General features: G+C 34.2%; 2 protein-coding genes across 3 annotated transcripts; one reads left to right on the forward strand and one right to left on the reverse strand.

The window, feature by feature from the left end:
- Positions 1 to 4,178: 4,178 nt before the first annotated feature.
- Positions 4,179 to 5,414, reverse strand: LOC120354109. Its single transcript, XM_039440376.1, has 2 exons — positions 5,318 to 5,414; positions 4,179 to 4,442 (listed from the first exon to the last, which is right to left on the reverse strand). The coding sequence occupies exons 1-2, from the start codon at positions 5,399 to 5,401 to the stop codon at positions 4,179 to 4,181; spliced, it is 348 nt and encodes a 115-aa protein (XP_039296310.1). The 5' UTR covers positions 5,402 to 5,414.
- A 901-nt stretch (positions 5,415 to 6,315) lies between these two features.
- LOC120354039 lies at positions 6,316 to 17,792 on the forward strand. 2 transcript variants are annotated; one of them, XM_039439959.1, is made up of 6 exons: positions 6,316 to 6,399; positions 7,191 to 7,320; positions 8,089 to 8,649; positions 13,266 to 13,368; positions 14,709 to 14,838; positions 17,587 to 17,792. In XM_039439959.1, exons 3-6 carry the CDS (start codon positions 8,585 to 8,587, stop codon positions 17,685 to 17,687), a joined length of 399 nt encoding a protein of 132 aa, XP_039295893.1. In that variant the 5' UTR covers positions 6,316 to 6,399; positions 7,191 to 7,320; positions 8,089 to 8,584; the 3' UTR covers positions 17,688 to 17,792. The 2 variants fall into 2 exon arrangements, with proteins under 2 accessions (XP_039295893.1, XP_039295894.1); XM_039439960.1 differs by having other exon boundaries at positions 6,322 to 6,580.
- The last annotated feature ends 517 nt before the right edge of the window (positions 17,793 to 18,309 follow it).

The raw sequence follows: 18,309 nt of genomic DNA on the forward strand, positions 1-18,309 counted from the left end.
ATCATCAAAACGATAAGCGGCTACCAAGTCGGGTTGGTATCGTTCTTCATGAAATTTCTGGAATAGAAATATTGTTTACCGGCCTGAATTAGTGTAGCAATTAGTATCATTGTCATCATTTGCCGCACCCTTAGCATCAGGAGCAGCTGAGTCAAACCCTATCACATGACCAGTGGCGTGATCGTCTTTTCAGGCTCTCATTGGTCAGGAAGCTCTTTTCCCCCGGCCTCCTAATTTTCAGCGACCCGGTGCTACTTCAAGAAGACCTGGGAGAGAAGCAGTTGTTTGGTGAACGGGTTTGTGTACGGCTGCGTTCCGAGCGGCGCTCCTAATAGTGGTGTACTAGAGGGCTAATATTCTATTCTGTATTTTAGTGAATGGAATATTGTATGTCGAATTGCCGACTGTATTTGAAGATAGAACTTCCTGGGGGATTTTCTTTCTTGTCGGTTATTTTTCCTAAATTCGTATCAGTGGGGGTGAACGAGTTATCCTTGGTTTTGAAACCTGTAAGGGATCTCAAGTTTGTGCTACAAATAGTTGAGTGGGGAATTTAGCTAGGCTCTTATAGCGGATTATTTTTGAGTACTTAATTTATAAGTCTCGACTCTGTCGCTTCACGACGTTTTTAATTATAATACGGGAAGTGGGGATCAGTTCGCTATTCTCCGTATCAGTATCCACGTCGATTCAGGTAATTGTATGTCAGGACTGGTAGTCCGTATATTTTTCCTTCCCTGTAGTAAGGTGGCCTTCAGTTTAAAGAGTAATTCTTCTCCATTGAATTTTTATTCTTGTAGGGAAATCCCTGTCCTTTTTGAGAATAGTTTTACTCAATTAATTTTTATTCTTGTGGGAAAATCCCTGTTCCTTTTGAGAAAAGTTTTCTCGATTAAATTTTATCCTTGTAGAGAGATTATTATCATTTATAGTAAGTTTTCCTTGCTTGGTTCTCATACGATAGAGTGGCCCAGTATTTTAACTTTTTTTAGCAGTTTCTGACTTGCTGTAATACCTAGTAGGAAAATTCCAATAATTTCCTAGAGAACTCAGGTACAGCTTGAGTTCGTCCTTGTCGAAGTTGGTAGACTGCGACGTCCTTTCTCTTTCTCTCTCTTCACTTTCCCTATTCTAAAATCCTTCTTGCTCTCAGGTACAGCTTGAGAACGTCCTTGTTGAAGTCACAGACTGCAACGCTTCCTGCTCTCAGGTACAGCTTGAGAACGTCCCTGTTGAAGTCACAGACTGCAACGCTTCCTGCTCTCAGGTACAGCTTGAGGACTTCCTCGCCGAAGTTTCTAGACTGCGGCATCCTTTCTCTTTCTTTCTCTTAATTCTTCCTGTGTTAAAATCCTTCCTGATCTCAGTTCCAGATTCGAGATCGTCCTAGTCGCGGGTTTTCAGACCCGCGAATCCTTTCTAAAATTCTTAGAAACCTGTCTTCTTTAATAGCAAATATTATTTGCTGGTTTTCCCTAGGGAAAATTCACGAATTTTCCCGTGATCTCAGTTGCAAATTAGAGATCGATCTTGTGGTAGTCCTTAGACTGGCAATTACTTGGAAAAGTCTATTGAAATCTTTTCCTGAATTAGGAGTCTCTGACTCGATATTTTCCTTGTGGAAAATCCTGGAAAAATCCTTTCCTACCCTGACAACGACAGACTGTTGTCTTCCCGATATTATTCTACAGACTCTGTCTGTGAAAAATCTTTTCTATCCTCTCATAATAGTCGACATACTGACTATTAATTTAAAAGCGTTTCGGACGATTGAGAGTGATTCCCATACCCTTAAGGGCAGTCACAGATTGGCCCTTAATAACCGGCGCGCAGTCACCAGATTAGCGCGGAAATCCTGTTTAGCAGTTTCAGAATTGCTGAAAATCCTTTCGCAGCTGCAGGCTCGCGATTCAGGAATCCTACACCTAAAACCTTATCCTCTAAGCTTTAATTACCACGTAATTGAAATTGATATACTGTATTTAGCTAGCAGGTCCAGCTTGCTGAGAGCTAGAGCGCAATTCTCAGATTGCGGATTATTGAGCAGATATTTATTTGCTGTAGAGAATAATAATCTTATTATTGATTCTCTGTTCCCTATACCCTATACCGTATACCTCATACCCTGCACCCTATACTCTATAGCTTACACCCTATACCGTGCCCTATTTAACTACATCTTAAATACTACTAATAACTCCATAGTTCCGTCATACCTTTACCCCATAGCTCTCGCCTTAAACCCCATAGAAAAACCACATCCCGGGCTTGCAGGTACAGCTTGCTCGCCATCAATTCGCAGTTGGTTCAGATTGCGTACTACCTTTATAAATAGAATTATTGGTAGGGATCTGATAGTCAGATCCGTCTCCTTGTATAGGTTTATCTTAATCTCCCTTAACACCCACCCTGTATTCCAAAGGCCGAGGGCCGAATCGGCCAGCAACGGCACGGGCAAACACTCTTCCCCTGAAAGTAAAAATCTCGCGAAAGAAGCAGAGGGTAAAGAATCAGGATAGAGGGAGAAGTGTAGGTCCGGTAACTCCACCTGTCAATACTTCGGCTACTGACCCCGACCCATACCCGACTGTAGCTAGTCCGCGTTGTAGCAATACTTCGCAATTATTAGGAAACCTAGAGGGTGGAATAGGTCATGCTATATATAATATTTATGGGAATATATTTTGTGTTTTATGTCAGCATACAAAATCATAGAAGTTTTTATTGTATCCTAATTCATCTCGTGATATACAGTTTGAGCTGTCTTGGTACCAAGAAAGAAAAATATTCCGCAGCACATAAAATTAGTGAATCAATTAATATTGATCTTATTAAGAGCATTCAGTACTTATCATCCTTTGATGATAGTCATACTAGTCCGCCAGAAAAACCATATTGATAATTATATTAATAACGTTCCAGTTATATCATATAAGGATCCAGAGAGCTTCAAGAACTGGCGTTGTGAGTTCTAAGGAATTTCAGAAGGAAAAATTGATGAATACCTTTATTCATGACAAGCGTTTCAAAAATCAACTAGAAAAAACCATAGTTGGTCTTCATTATTCTCGATTGGATACATGGTTACTGGTAATCAGTCATCAACTATCTTTTTGATTTCCTTATTGATATTCTTCAAGAACTACACGGAAGCAGTGGTAAGATTCAATGATCACCATTCATTGAACCCTGCGGTGATTAATTATATTTGGAAAATTCATGCATCCACAACTGAGCTAGAGCTGCGGTTTGAACCCAGCAATTTTGTGAGCCGGACGGCCATAACTTTTTGTGAATTTATTTGCAAAATAGGTACTTTAGCAACCGCTCTTACAAATATAAAAAATACCACACCACATATGAATGGTTGGCAATCTGCATCTTTACACAAATGGCTTCACAACGTGGGACTCTATCACAAGAGATAACCCCCCAGGAAGCACGTTTTTACATAATGGCACCACAAGCGTGAGGCATGATGAAAAGCTTACCTACTCAACCTCAATGCTAAATAGAATTATTAATAAAACTGAAAACTGCAAGAAGTTTAATCTGAAGTTTATTCAACAGGATATACCTGATGATCTATTGTAAGTTTCTGGCTTAAATAATTGAGTTGCTCTTCAAGTTGAAATTTTTCAAGCTGCATAAATACGGACAAACTGTATCACACGAGTTTGATAGCATAATCCTCAATAATAGGGAAAAATTGGATGGAAATTTCCATAAAATTTTATAGCAAAATTTTGATCTTGATCTTTGAATCTCAATATTGTATGCTGACCAGGGTTATAGGTTATTCTAAATATAAGAATATTATTGATATTAAGGAAGATAAGACCCTACCTAAAATTTTAAGAGCTATATTATTGTTTATGTTATTGTATATGTTTATTGTAGTACCTGTATCACTTGGAAGATCTTATGTAATATATATACATGACACTTGAAACTTTTAACACCACACAATTTTATCCAAAATAGGCACTATCAGTATGTCCATTTTAATATTCCTGCAATTTGGTAGTACACTTGGCAACTTCGAAGTATTCCATAATATCGTCACCATGAACCAGTCGCCGGCTAACTCACAAATTTCCTACTTTAGCGACCACCCCCAAAACCCTACGACCATGACACCGGCTGATCACCAACCCTGGGACAATATAGCGGAGACCTCATGGGAGAGAGAAGGAGGCAGCATATGCTCCATCAATTTCGACCCGCAAAACCTGGCCCAATTGTCTTCTACTAGGATCGATAATGCCATCGATGTGATAAATACCGATGAGAGTCCAGCTGGTGGAGATGAAGGAGTGAGGGCGTCCAACCCGGTACCGGCGTCTCCGCAGACCGCTCCAAGCACCGCCGAAGAAACAGGGAACGCCGCCATCCAGTCGCCACCCGATGTGGCCAGTCAACCGCCATCCGCCACCACCAACCTAGAAAAGCGCAACACCACATTAGACTCTTCAGTCGGTTATGCTACCAATCTCATGGCAAATGATTCTATAAACGAATTCAAACTCATGCTCAATCAAATCTTAGCAGGACAAGCTGAAGAAGCGAAAACAACCCAAGAAGCTATACAGGAAAACAGCAAAACTGTCAAAGCTATACAGGAAGATATCAAAACGGTCAGACGGGATGTCAAAGCTATACATGAAAAATTTTCTAGCTTTAAAGAGGAAGTGAGAAGTATGATAGACATTAAAATAGATACGCAATCTACAGTCATCAAAGAGTTAGAAACCCATATGGATGAAGTCACTTGTCAGGTAAATGAGTGGTTGGATGAGGTACCCAGGGAAGTAGGAAAACAGGTGGACATGTTAGGTAAAGAGCTAGGTACCACTATCATAGGAACTGTAATGGAAAAAGTATTAGAAAATAAATGTGAGATAGAGTCAAAGGTGGAAGAAAATAATAAGAAAATAGTAAAGGTAATCAAAGAACAGAGTAACGTACAGACATGTATAGCAAGCCTAACGGAGGAGGGGAATAAATCAAGAGAGAGATACGGCATGTTGGAGAATGCCATAGGCAGATAACAGTTGAAGCTAACCGAATTGTATGATGAAGTGAATGCAAATAGGAAAATTATGAATGATAAATGGACCACAAATGAAGAACGAGTCTCCAGAATAGAGACACATATGGAAAGTATCCCAGTCAGTCGAATGCATTATACACCGACTGAATTAGTAAATGACACTCAACTTTTCCAAAACCTTGGAAAATTTGATAACTTCTACCGTCACATGCAACCCAAACCATTTGTGGATCAAATAAGAGCCGTTCAGGAATTGATACCCACCTGTTGGTTAGTATGGCGTTTCCAATTGTCCAGTTTATTACTCGGTGAGCCGCTCATGTTTTTCCAGAGCAGGGTGCGAGACATTAGGAGCCTGGAGGATTCCCTCTCCCAATTCCTGCAGCAATATTGAAGCAAACGTAAACAGATGGACGCACTATCAGAGATTATATTATGCACATATGATAATAGAAGTGAACATTCTTAACACTTCCACTTCCACATTCTTCCACTGAAATTGTGGCTAATGTAATGTACAGGAATTCTCAACTAGACGAATCTTCAGCTAACTCATCACTAGCTAATATACTATTCAAAAAGCTTCCTTTCCGTGTTCGCATGACACTGGCAGTATCTTCTATTTCCAGTTGTGAAGAACTGATAGAACATTTACATTGTATCCAAAGACAATCACTCCATTTATTTATATAAGAATTTTTTATTTATCTTTCTATAACAAAGTTGGAGAAACCCTGAATCTGAAGTAACCAATTGTATTGAGTCTTACTAAAATTAGAAAGCCAATCAGAAGGAAGCTTACAAATCGTTCAAGGAAGAGATGAAATTTTCCTGAAAATAATTTCTTTCTGGCTTGTGATCCCGATCTGTGAGGACACACATGGGAATTAGGGTTCTTTCTTCCTATTAAATTTTAAAATCATCAAGCCAATCCCTTTTTTAAATGTAAAATATTTGTAATTAATGTTTGTTTATCTGTGAACTCAGTGTTGTTAGAGTCCTTAATTGTAATCTGTTCCCATAAATATATTTTTAATACTGAGAGAAATTTAAAGAAATCTGGACCACGCGTGAGCCCAGCAGAGATGAAAAGGACCTGCATAATTAATTATTGGAAATAATCAATTTACTCTACAAGACCAGAAAGCATGTCCAACCATGATAACCCCCCAGAAAGCATGTCCTTACAGCATGCACTGCTTTCACCCAAGGGTTGCCAGACTCAAGTTGGGACAGTGTAACGTCAGTGAAAACATTTGGTGTTATTGGTATATATAATCGGAAGAACTGTCAAAAGTGAAACTGCTTCTTTCAAGAAAGTTTGTTTCGAGAGTTCATTAATAATGGTAAGTTGACATTTCATCATTGATTAAAAAATTTTTAAGAAGAATGAATCGACAATATCATCCAGCAATATCAATGGGTAGTTGGCGAGTAGTCGGATATTTTACATGAGGAGTGTTTTTCACCTTGTCATTGTCACTTTCATATCTTGTAAACTTCACGTTTGGTAGGATTCATAGAGAAGTAAGTCTTGATAGATAAGAGAATTATCATCTGACATGCATTTATAATCCTATTATATTAAGTGAGCAATTTCTGCATTTATATATCTGGTTATTTTTATATCTAGCTATTTTTATATCTGGTTATTTATGTTCAACGGATCTCGAAAACGGCTCTAACCATTTTCACAAATTTGGAACATAGTTTTTGATATAAAGATTCGATTGCACTAGGTCTCATCCTTGAGAAAAGTCGCTGAACGACATTAAAAGGATAATTCATCCTTGGCTGGAACAGCTGTAGATAGTAAAAAAGTGAGTATGTGAAAAATCAATGTGAAAGCTGTGAAATATAAACACGATCATTTTAGAGAACTGTGTTCTGTTAATCAATAAATAAAAAAAACGAGCGAAGCTCTGTGCCCCGATATTAGTCTTTTAAAGTAGTTCATGTTTATTCTCTTGATCAATTTTACCAGGCAGATGAATGAATTGGATAGATGATAAAAAAGAACATATTGTAACAAGATAAAAGTATAGAACCTTTCGAGTGATAAAAATTTGGTAATTTGCATGATATTGAATCATTGATGAATTTCTAATATAATTTGAAAAATTATTTGTACTTGCAGATATTCCTGTCATCATCATCATCATTTCCACAACTATTCATATTTATATGGCTGATGTTTCATCAGTTATATGCAACAAATGCTCTTCCATATCTGAAACATACATATCATGAAGTCTCTCTCAACAAAAGTGAGTTAAAACTTGATGAATCTATTGAATATTACATTCTATATACTAATTTCAACAAATAATTCTTATGAATCTTCTGAAATTAAACTTTGATTGATCTATAAGAGCATAATACTTGATCTTCACTGCACTGTTTTCAAGCTTTCCGAAACTTAGGGGGTGATCTGAAGAAATAAATTATCAATATCTGTGGGTGGGAGAATATTTTTTATTGAAGATGAGAAAGAAAATCAATGAAAAATATAATTATGAGATCTCTAAACCACATGATGAATCATTCCTATTTTCGGAAGCTCATTTGAATGCAGTCATCATTTGCTTCTTCTGTCAGAATGGTAATGGATTAATAAAAATATATAATGAATGAGAATGGATGTTGTCAATTCTAAATGTATAATTGACAAAAAATATAATTGAAATGTATATCTTGTTTTGGACAAAGTCTATGAAAAGAGGCTGAGATACCAATGTAAATTATTTTAGAGTGTCCATTTTGAGTCACAATTTTCATGCTATCCCCAATCATTCAGCATTGATGTGTTCAAAGTTTTATTGGAAAGTCTCATGATTCTCAGAGAAGTTATATTCAGAAAAAAACGTCTTCACTCTTTTATCAGTGAATTCTAAATGATGTAATCCTTCAACAGCAAGACAAAAATTCACTCTGATTGATTAGTTATAATTCTATTTTGATACATGTTCATAATTTTGACAAGGATTTCACTTTGAACAACTACAATTTCTAGTTATCGATTTTTCTTTTTTCAGCCTGCGACAGCAATCATGACTGCGTGGGAGTGAGATACTGCGATAAAGTGTTTTGTGGGGAGGGATTATGCAAATGTCGGAACTACCCAAGGGCTTGAATTGAAAAAATATTTATTCATAAAACATGTAAAAATACAAATGAATAGTGTCAAAGAACTTTATTTAGCCTGAATACTAATTACAAAAAAAAAAAAAATTCATACACATAAATAATTTTTTTAAATTCTTGTAATGAATACAGTGATAAGCCTACCAGAATTTTTAATATTCCTTCAATTCAAAAGCAAACTTTTAAAGGGCCCGTATCACAGAGACAAGTTCTCACAGAGACAAGTAGTGTTTTTGAACGATATCAGTGTCACAGAGACAAGTTTCATACGAACAAGTATTTTTATAAATGACAGTCTCACAGGAACAAGTTCCCACAGAGACAAGGTGAGTCTCACAGAGACAATGTCAGTCTCACTGGAACAAGTAGTGTCAGTGGAACAAGAAGATGGGTAGAGCCCCATTCGAACAAGTGGAATGTCACAGAGACAAGGTCATTCTCACAGGAACAAGGTTGGTGTGGTGTGTTGCCTACACATTAAGATGAAGGCATTCTATTTGCTCTAATAAATTGGATGTCATCTGTCTTTTAATATATATACATATATATTATGGTGACATGAATAGAATAGAATGACTGCCTTTATTTTTCTTAGAGAGCGAAGTTAGGGCGCAGTCGACCCTCTCTTACACTCAACTCTCTATCAAGTATTATAACAATACAAAAAAATAATACAAATAATATGATTAAAAACAAACAATAGTTAAGTTATCTACTTATTTAAAATAATAACAAATTTTTAATTATTGAAGAGAAAGAGAAAAAAATGACATTGGAAATAATACATAACAATGCTGAATGATAGTTTTTTCTGATACTTCAACACTTTAGTAAAAAATAAGACACTACAGAATACAATACAGTAGGCCTACATAGCAACTGAAGTGTTTGCTATACATTTCATTTCCTACTTATTATCACTATGTAAATCTCGAAGTGGATAAGTAAATTACATTATGATTTATTTAAATAGTAAAATAGAATCTTCCTTCAATCAACAAACAACGTGACAAACAACGCTCCTCCAATCCACGTGACATACATAAATATATAATTTACATATGTAAATAATGTGGTGACATCATTATTGATGCCAGCTTTAAACGTTTCTCCTGTGGAGAAAAAATGATGAATTTAGTAGATTGTTTAGTGGATCCTAGACATCAGATTCAAATCTACGTAACAATTGATTCCCCTTTTCATCCAGGATATTTGTGGTTTCTTGAAATTTCGATTTATTGACCGAGCGAAGTGAGTTCTAAGATTCAAGTCTTTGCATTTCTCTTTATGTTTATATGTTCCGCAATTACGGCGAAACGCAGCAATAGATTACCATGAAATTTGACAGGTATATCTCTTTTTAAATTGTGCCTTGACGTATATACAAGGTTTTTTGGAAATTTTGCATTTTAAGGTTAATACAATAGGTGAAGTCTCCTTCGAACGCCAATATTACAGTAAAAATCAGAATAGAATCATTCATCATAAATCAGCTGTCGAGTGGATTTTTAATTTTTAATTGCATGCAATAAGGGTTAACCTTCTAGCCCTGACCCTATTTTTTCCCGACGTTAGTCGTGACCCTGGGTCCCAGGGACCCGCTTCTTTCATATTGAATATCTCGATATATTTCAAGATATAATGTTATTCCATGATTCTAATATGTCCAAGGGTTATTGATGAACGCAACGAGCACTAATGTAAAGCAGAAATCGATCTTTATTATAATTTTAAAAATAAATTTATAAAACCTTTTTATTTTTAGGGTGGTGGAAAAAAACGTTCGGTTATTATTTCATATAAAGATAACAAAAAATGATAGTGATGAATACAATATTATGGATCTCACATGCAACACTACAAGAAAGATGTGAGAAAAATTGGAAGGTCATAGTCCACTCTTAGGGTAGTTTTTGCCCTACCCTCAAGTTCATGTTGCACAATATTTGCAAAACTTATGAAATTATAGTGATGAACATTGGCGTAGATAGCTGTTTGACATTGGAGGGGATGTACTGGGGTGCCTGGGGGACCTGCCCCCCAATCGAGGGGGGTCTCGGGGGTTCCCCCCAGCGAAGATTTTTTTGAAAAATAGCTTATTAAAATGATGATTTTTCACTTCAAATCCGTTTTAAATCCTCTTATTTGGCAGTGGTAAATTAGTGGGTAAATAAAAAAAATCCGAGTTGATGGTTTTAAGTTTTACTAAATACAAATAATTATCTACAAAAAAAAACAGCATTAGCTGTATTGTTTGTTTTGATTACCAACCAAAGCAGGATAGCTGAATAACCATAAAAAAGTTCTCCACTCACAAAACATACAAAGATGTAATTTTTATTCAATAGCTAAAAATGTGTTACAAAGATCAACATGAATTCTCATGAGTAATTACATTTTTCAAAACGAAGTCTTAAATCTTTCTGATTGTAAGTAACTCTTTTAACTGTCCTTGTTTGAAGAGGGTTTTAGATACAAAATACTTAGGTAACAATCGTAACATAATAGATGAACTCCTTAAATGAAGAGATCATACTAAATTCTTGTGTGAGAAATTGAACTAATAAAAATGTGTTATCATAATTAAAAACTTGGAAAAAAAAATCCGGGGGACATAGCCTTTACCATAGAATATTGGGGGGACGCGTCCCCCGTGTCCCCCCAGGATTTACGCACATGGTGATGAATACTACTATAAATCCTGAAACCTACATGAAACTCTACTAGAAACATGAAAAATATATAAGGTCGTAATAAAGTTTACTTTTAGGGGAGGTGTAGTACCCCTAGGATCACTTGAAGTTCATAGGTTTCACTATCATCCTACTCAGGGTCAGTATACTTATCTTGAACTATGAATTTATAGTCATCATCACTAATGTCATTGAAATAGAGATCTAGAGGTCAATTTGTCATTTCTTGAAGTCTCTGTTCAAAATGTACATGTTGACTGCTTGAATCCAATCACTATTAGATGAAAATGTGCATTTGAAAAAAGTTACATTAGTTGTGACCCTTGGGTCCCAGGGACCCACAAGCATCATTTCACGAAAACAACAAGTCACAGAGCACTAACGCTCTACATCAAGTTTAAGTGTCTACTAACATGAATTTACATGGGTCACAATATACAGTAAAGTGAACGGAAGCAAAATTAATTATAACTAAAAAAAGGATTGCTGGGTCCCTCGGACCCAGGGTCACGACTAGAAGGTTAATATCTCAATGTAACTTAGTAAAAAATCAGCTGACATCTTGCCGACACGACATACAGACAGGATTTACTCTCATCACAGATAAAATAAGTCCTATAACACGCGGTAACACTAGCGTCAGGTATTCAATTTTTGTAACGGCAAGGAAAGTTGTGTGAGTACGCCACACCAGATTTTCAAATCCCTGTAACGAATACAGTGATAAGCCTACCAAATATTCCTCCAATTCAATAGCAAACTTTTAAATATCTTCCAAAATTCTCAAATCGTTAGGGAATTTTGTAAAAAATGACCTTCCCCTGAAAACTGTTTTCCTGTCGTGTAGGTCTAATCTATGTCTCAGAAATTCTGCCATAACTGGTATGGTAGCTGTGAGTCTGGTTTCTCATTCCTGAATTGGTCTTCCTAAAAAACATGATGACATCGAAAATATGTTGCCCATATATTGTCAAAATTCCTAGCTGCGGGAAAAACAATCCTACTGAGTCACATCTTTCAAGAATAAAGATTATTCTGATTGCTCTCTTCTGCTGCTTAAGTATTGTGGTGATGAGTACCAGTCGCCTTTCGGGGACGGCACTCATCTGAGGGTTAATTCCTGTTTTGGGTGAGAAACCTGCCCGGTGTGTGGTTCTTGCAGGTTGAGCCACTTCTCTACCCGGCTTCTTTGCTCCACTTTCCCTTGTCTTTAACCAGTCACGAAATTCGAAAAAATATCAAGAGTATACTAGATTCTTTTCCTGACAACTAATCAAGAGATTATTTGTACTATATTTCCTAAAGATCAAGTAATTCGATGATGGGTTACTATTGACCTCTGGAATGAATATGATATTAGCAAATAAATAGGCTATAAGCAAGTTCGAAGGTCGAACACAGTGTCACTAAGGAACAACATGTGAAGACAACTTGCATTTATTTAAATTTACTAAATAATATAAGAATATTGTTTGTTCAATAATTAATAAATTGATTTGATAATGTTCATTAATAATATAATTTGAATTTTAAAAAGTTCTTTCAATTTTATGAATTTGTTAAGGATGAGCATGTAGTGCTTTCACCCAAGGGTTGCCCGACTCAAGTTGGGACATTGTAACGTCAGTGAAAACATTCGGTGTCATTGATAGATTGATATATAAGAATGTTGAAATCCTTCAATTATAAGCTGAAATCTTAAATCTAAAAAGATATTCTGTCACAAAGTGTCTTGTGACGAAGGAAAGAGAGTCCAACCGCATAACAATATTGAATTCTTTTATAAAAGAAAGGAGTATTTTTGATGCCCATCTCCACTCGTCCTCTTTTTTTAAAGCTGAAGAGAAGCATGTAGCTTGTACCACGCAGTATAAATTCTTAGCCTCGCCAAAAGATGCGATATTAAAACTTTCAATAAACTTATTTTATTAATTTTTGATCCGAAATAGTATTCTAATTTCTTCACTTAAGCAGCATGTTTAAAAAATTGATGGATTTGACGGTTGAAAGAGTATCTAGTAATTGAATACTCCTCTTTAGAGCAGTGGGATACGGTAATGCTTATTAGATTTCAATTGAATTGAATTATTTTTTCATTAGCGAATCAAACCAATTAGATTTCTGGTTGAGTTAGTTGACCAAATTGAAAATTGAAGGAGAGAATTAAACTTGAAAATCAAATATACAAAGTTGTAATCTAGGGTCGATTAAATCCAATTGTACTTTATAAATTAATAGTAATTGAAAACTCTAGTAAAATGATATCTGTTTCAAAAAAAACTCCTCCACTCATGTTATGCAAGAATTGACAGGAAAAATGAAAATCTCATTCTCAATTTATTTTTCTCCACACTTGATTAAAATTCTCTTTGCAGAGGGATTGGATTAGGAGGATTATTGGTATATATAATCGGAAGAACTGTCAAAAGTGAAACTGCTTCTTTCAAGAAAGTTTGTTTCGAGAGTTCATTAATAATGGTAAGTTGTCATTACATCATTGATTTAAATTTTTTTAAGAAGAATGAATCGACATTATCATTTAGTAATATCAATGGGTGAATGACTAGTAGTAGAATACTTTACATGAGGCTGATTTTTCACCATTTCTTTGTCACTTTCATATGTAAACTTCACGTTTGGTAGGATTGATTAGGAAGTAAGTCTGCATAGAAAAGAGAAATTCACGTGGATTATCATCTGACATGCATTTACAATAGACTTTTATATGTTAATGCTCATGTTAATGCTCTTGATCAATTTTACTAGTAGTCCAGTCAATATAGACATAAAAAGGGGGTATGCTTGCAATTTATATTGTAGTTCTGATTTTTCAATATATTATTTCGGTACATAAGAGAAGTTCAGAACCAATTTTTTATGCAAAATTTCCTTGTGCTACATACAGGGTGGCCCAAAAACCTCGTATTTTCGGCTCATTTTCCAGTTTTCGGCTATTTCTGCCAAATCTTGTAATCGGACAGAAAAATTTGATCTCACCCATTTTCTACAATATGAACTTTTGTATCAAATAAGATTATTTGGAACTCTCTATCTCCAATGAGTACTGAGTTATGATTTTTCAAAAATGAGTGAAATTTGAAGAGAAAATCAACTTTTGATGAATTTTAGATTTTGATCAACAATATCTTCCGATTGTTACCATTTAGATGTATAATTCAAAATCCCTCTGGGCGTATTTTTGTGCTCTACAATCGGAGATCAAGTAAAGCGCTCTATCTCATATAGATTCCCAGGTACACCTGACAACAATGCTCCTTATATTGTGAAAAACACCTAATTTTCAGCTTCAACAATCATCACCAACTACATAGTCTTCACATTGATATTTCGCAAAATGACATAAGTTCATAAGATTATATTCTATGAGAATCACCCGTTAGATGCACTTCATTTCAGTATCTCCTAGTTGAGAGGCGCGCTTAAGGACACCTCAAGGATCAACATTTCAAACACTTATAACTTCTGACACAATGCTCAGATTTCATCGTACTAGATTTCATTCTTCTTGGCTCGTTAAGGCGGTCCAAAATCATGCATCATAAGTGGAGAATTTATTGTTGAGTGTACTAAAGCCCATATTCCAATACACAAAAAATGGCCAATTTCTATATTCAAAGCTGCATGTCTTTTGAAATACTTCTGATAAAATTAAATGAATTTGAATAGATGATAGAAAAAACATATTGTAACAAGATAAAAATATAGAACTTTTCAAGTGGTAAAAATTTGGTAATTTGCCTGATATTGAATCATTGATGAATTTTCAATATAATTTGAAAAAGTATTTGTACTTGCAGATATTCCTGTCATCATCATCATTTCCACAACTATTCATATTTATATGGTTGATGTCTCATCAATTGTATGCAACAAATGCTCTTCCATCTCCGAGAACTACTATATATCATGAGAGAGATCTCGACAAAAGTGAGTTAAAACTCGATGAATTTATTGAATATTACATTTCATATACTAATTTCAACAAATAATTCTTATGAATCTTGTCACGTTATTTTTTATAGTTAAATAACGATTAGCCTCCTGCTTGGCATCAATCGGTTGAGCATGAAATATTTTAATAATTATAAAAATCAGGTCGTGGTTTTTAATAGGATACAGTCTCATAAAAATCTTTATAGGCCCAGATATGAGCTTCCACAATAATAATGATAATTTATTAAAATATATATATATATATATATAATACTTATCCTATAGTATTGAGGAATAAAAATAAATCGTACACCATAAACAATTTGATACATATATTAACAAATATCTCAAAAAATAAATCAGAGCAAAAATATATAGAGCGACAGAAATATATAATATAAGATAAAACAATAATCGAAATCAATAAAATATCACAGGCTAATACTATTCCTTAAGTTTTATAGCACGAAACGCTACCATGTGCTTTCATTTTTATGATCATATGCATTTATTTGCATGTAGCTGCGATATCAGCTTGCTAATACTTGTCGACTTGAACCATTCTATTCTGAATAAATTCTTAAGTCAGCATGATATATTGACAAACTAGTAATCCAAATATATATATTAAATTCTATAGTTTCTAATAGATTTCTTTGTAATAAATATATTTTTTATCTCAGGGTGCGAGATTCGGCACCTGAAGGAATAAATAGAGCAATTCATCTAGTAAATCAGAGCTACATTAAATTATCGCAAATTATATTGCAGAAATTAATGATCATATGAATATTGTATTAACAGCCTAGATCTTAGACTTCTTTGATTGATAGATCTTCTGATATGTGGATTGATTCGTTACTATCTAATAAAATACCTTTTATACTATCTTTACTTGCGCAAGTATTTTTACCAAATTCTTTATTGATAAAAAACCCTTTCGACGAGCTAGCTTTGATTCTTATTTAATTTCGAAGCACTGAGGGCACCCTATCACTATTCCAATATTTTTCAATCACGTGCCGGAATTTTCTATGAGCTGCTGATGTGATCCTACTCCTGGTGGTCCTGGATTATTGTAGCCGGAGTCGTCTCTTCCAAGGGGTTAAAAATTATTTAAAAATGACTTTTGCTTTATATGAGCATCACAAAGTCTTATGAGAAAATTTAGTAATTCAATTTAACTTTAAATTATTACAAGGTACAGTAAGGTATTGCGCTCTTTAATTTTTGGTGACCTCTCATGGTGGTAGTTGGCAGGCGAGTGGGATTCTCTCTTCTCATTTTTACAATTTTCATTTCCGATTTCTAAATTTACATAAAATTTGAATATTCTATTCCTCCGCCATTCAAGGCTCAAATAAACCGTACCAAAATATTAAATTATTACTTATGTTACATCTTTTATAATTTCTTTGCCTTCGGGCCATATCCAAAACATAAACTATACAACAATTTTTTACAAATTCTTATCATTTGTAGAAATATATACAAATATATTTGAACCGGCTCACTATTGCCGCCTATCAATTGCCACTATTTGATTTGTGCATGCAAATTATTACAGTATTCATGCGCCCAGTAACCTCCTACTTCCTTAATACATTTAATTATTTTTGTTGGGGTTTTTAAATATGCTTTTTACATGCCAAGTAATTTTTTATAGGTTATTAGTTGTTTCGTATATTACAATAATTAGCCACGTGAGACGTTTAGTTCCTCAAATTGCATACTGTTTTGCCACAATAAATTTCTGCCAAGGTGTTTGGTCAGATTCTACGTTGTATGACTCGGTCGATCGTTAGGTCGCCGATCAGTAAATGTTTTATGCCTAACCTCAAATTTTCAATATTTTATATAATATTATATGATAGCAGAAATTATTTCCATTCCTCTTCGGCTGTTGTACAATTTAGCCAGGATGTCTGATATTATCTTATCTTTAACGTTATCATCTTTGGCGATATTAGCCTATTACTTCACTTAGACCTATAAATCTTTCAACTAGGGATTTTTATTTATCTATCCAAATTTAAATATGTTACAATCTTCTGAAATTAAACTTTGACTGATCCATAAGAGCATACTACTTGATCTTCAATGCACTGTTTTCAAGATTTTCGAAACTTAGTGGGTGATTTGAAGAAATAAATTATTTATATCTGTGGGTGGAAGAATATTTATTTAAGATGAAAAAGAAAATCAATGAAAAATATAATTATGAGATCTCCAAACCACATGATGAATCATTCCTATTTTCCAAAGCTCATTTGAATGCAGTCATCTTTTGCTTCTCCTGTCAGAATAGTAATGGATTAATGAAAATATATAATGAATAAGAATGGATGTTGTCAATTCTAAATGTATAATTGACAAAAGATATAATTGAAATGTATATCTTGTTTTGGACAAAGTCTATGAAAAGAGGCTGAGATACCAATGTGTAAATTATTATAGAGTGTCCATTTTGAGTCACAATTTCCATGCTATCCCCAATCATTCAGCATTGGTGTGTTCAAAGTTTCATTGGAAAGTCTCATGATTCTGAGAGAGGTGATATTCAGTAAAAAAGTCTCTACTTTTTCATCAGTGAATTCTGAATGATTTAATTCTCCAACAGCAAATAAAGATTTCACTCTGATTGACAAGTTATAATTTTATTTCGATACATGTTCATAACTTTGACAAGGATTTCACTTTGAACAATATACAATTTCTAGTTATAGATTTTTCTTTTTTCAGCCTGCGACAGCAATCATGACTGCGGCGTGGAATTGGGACTCTGCGATGAAGTGGCATGTGTGGAGGGATTCTGCAAATGTAGAAACTTAGTATACGATTGAATTGAAAAATCTCTATCCATAAAACATGTAAAAATACAAATGAATAGTGTCACAGAACTTCATGTAGCCTGAATACTAATTACAAACAAATGTCATACACATAAATTATTTTTACTTTCCTTGCCCTATTACCATAGGTAAAGAAAGTATTTCTTTCCGAAAAAAATTAAGGTACCCCAATTTATTTATTTATTATTTATTTATTATTATTTATTTATTTATTTATTTATTTATTTATTTATTTATTTATTATTTATTTATTTATTTATTTATTTATTTATTATTTATTTATTTATTCATGGAGACAACAGGTAGAAAACCCATTTTGCCTCCTCCACAATATACAATAATTTCCAACATAATACAATTTTCAATAAAAAGAATATAGAAAATAATAAATTATAAAAATAGCTAACTATAAAATTAAGAGAATGGAAAAAGCCGAAAAATAGAAGAAATATACAGTCGTACATAGAATAATAAAAATACATTAACTGAATTCAATAAGAAAAAAATGCACACATACCTCAGTAAACTATAATCATTACTAGTATATAGACAAGAGAAATTTCTAAATTTCTATACGTTTCAAGGTCCCCTGAGTCCAAAAAAATGGTTTTTA

This window comes from Nilaparvata lugens, chromosome 13 (assembly GCF_014356525.2).
Source record: "Nilaparvata lugens isolate BPH chromosome 13, ASM1435652v1, whole genome shotgun sequence".
NCBI lineage: Eukaryota > Metazoa > Arthropoda > Insecta > Hemiptera > Delphacidae > Nilaparvata > Nilaparvata lugens.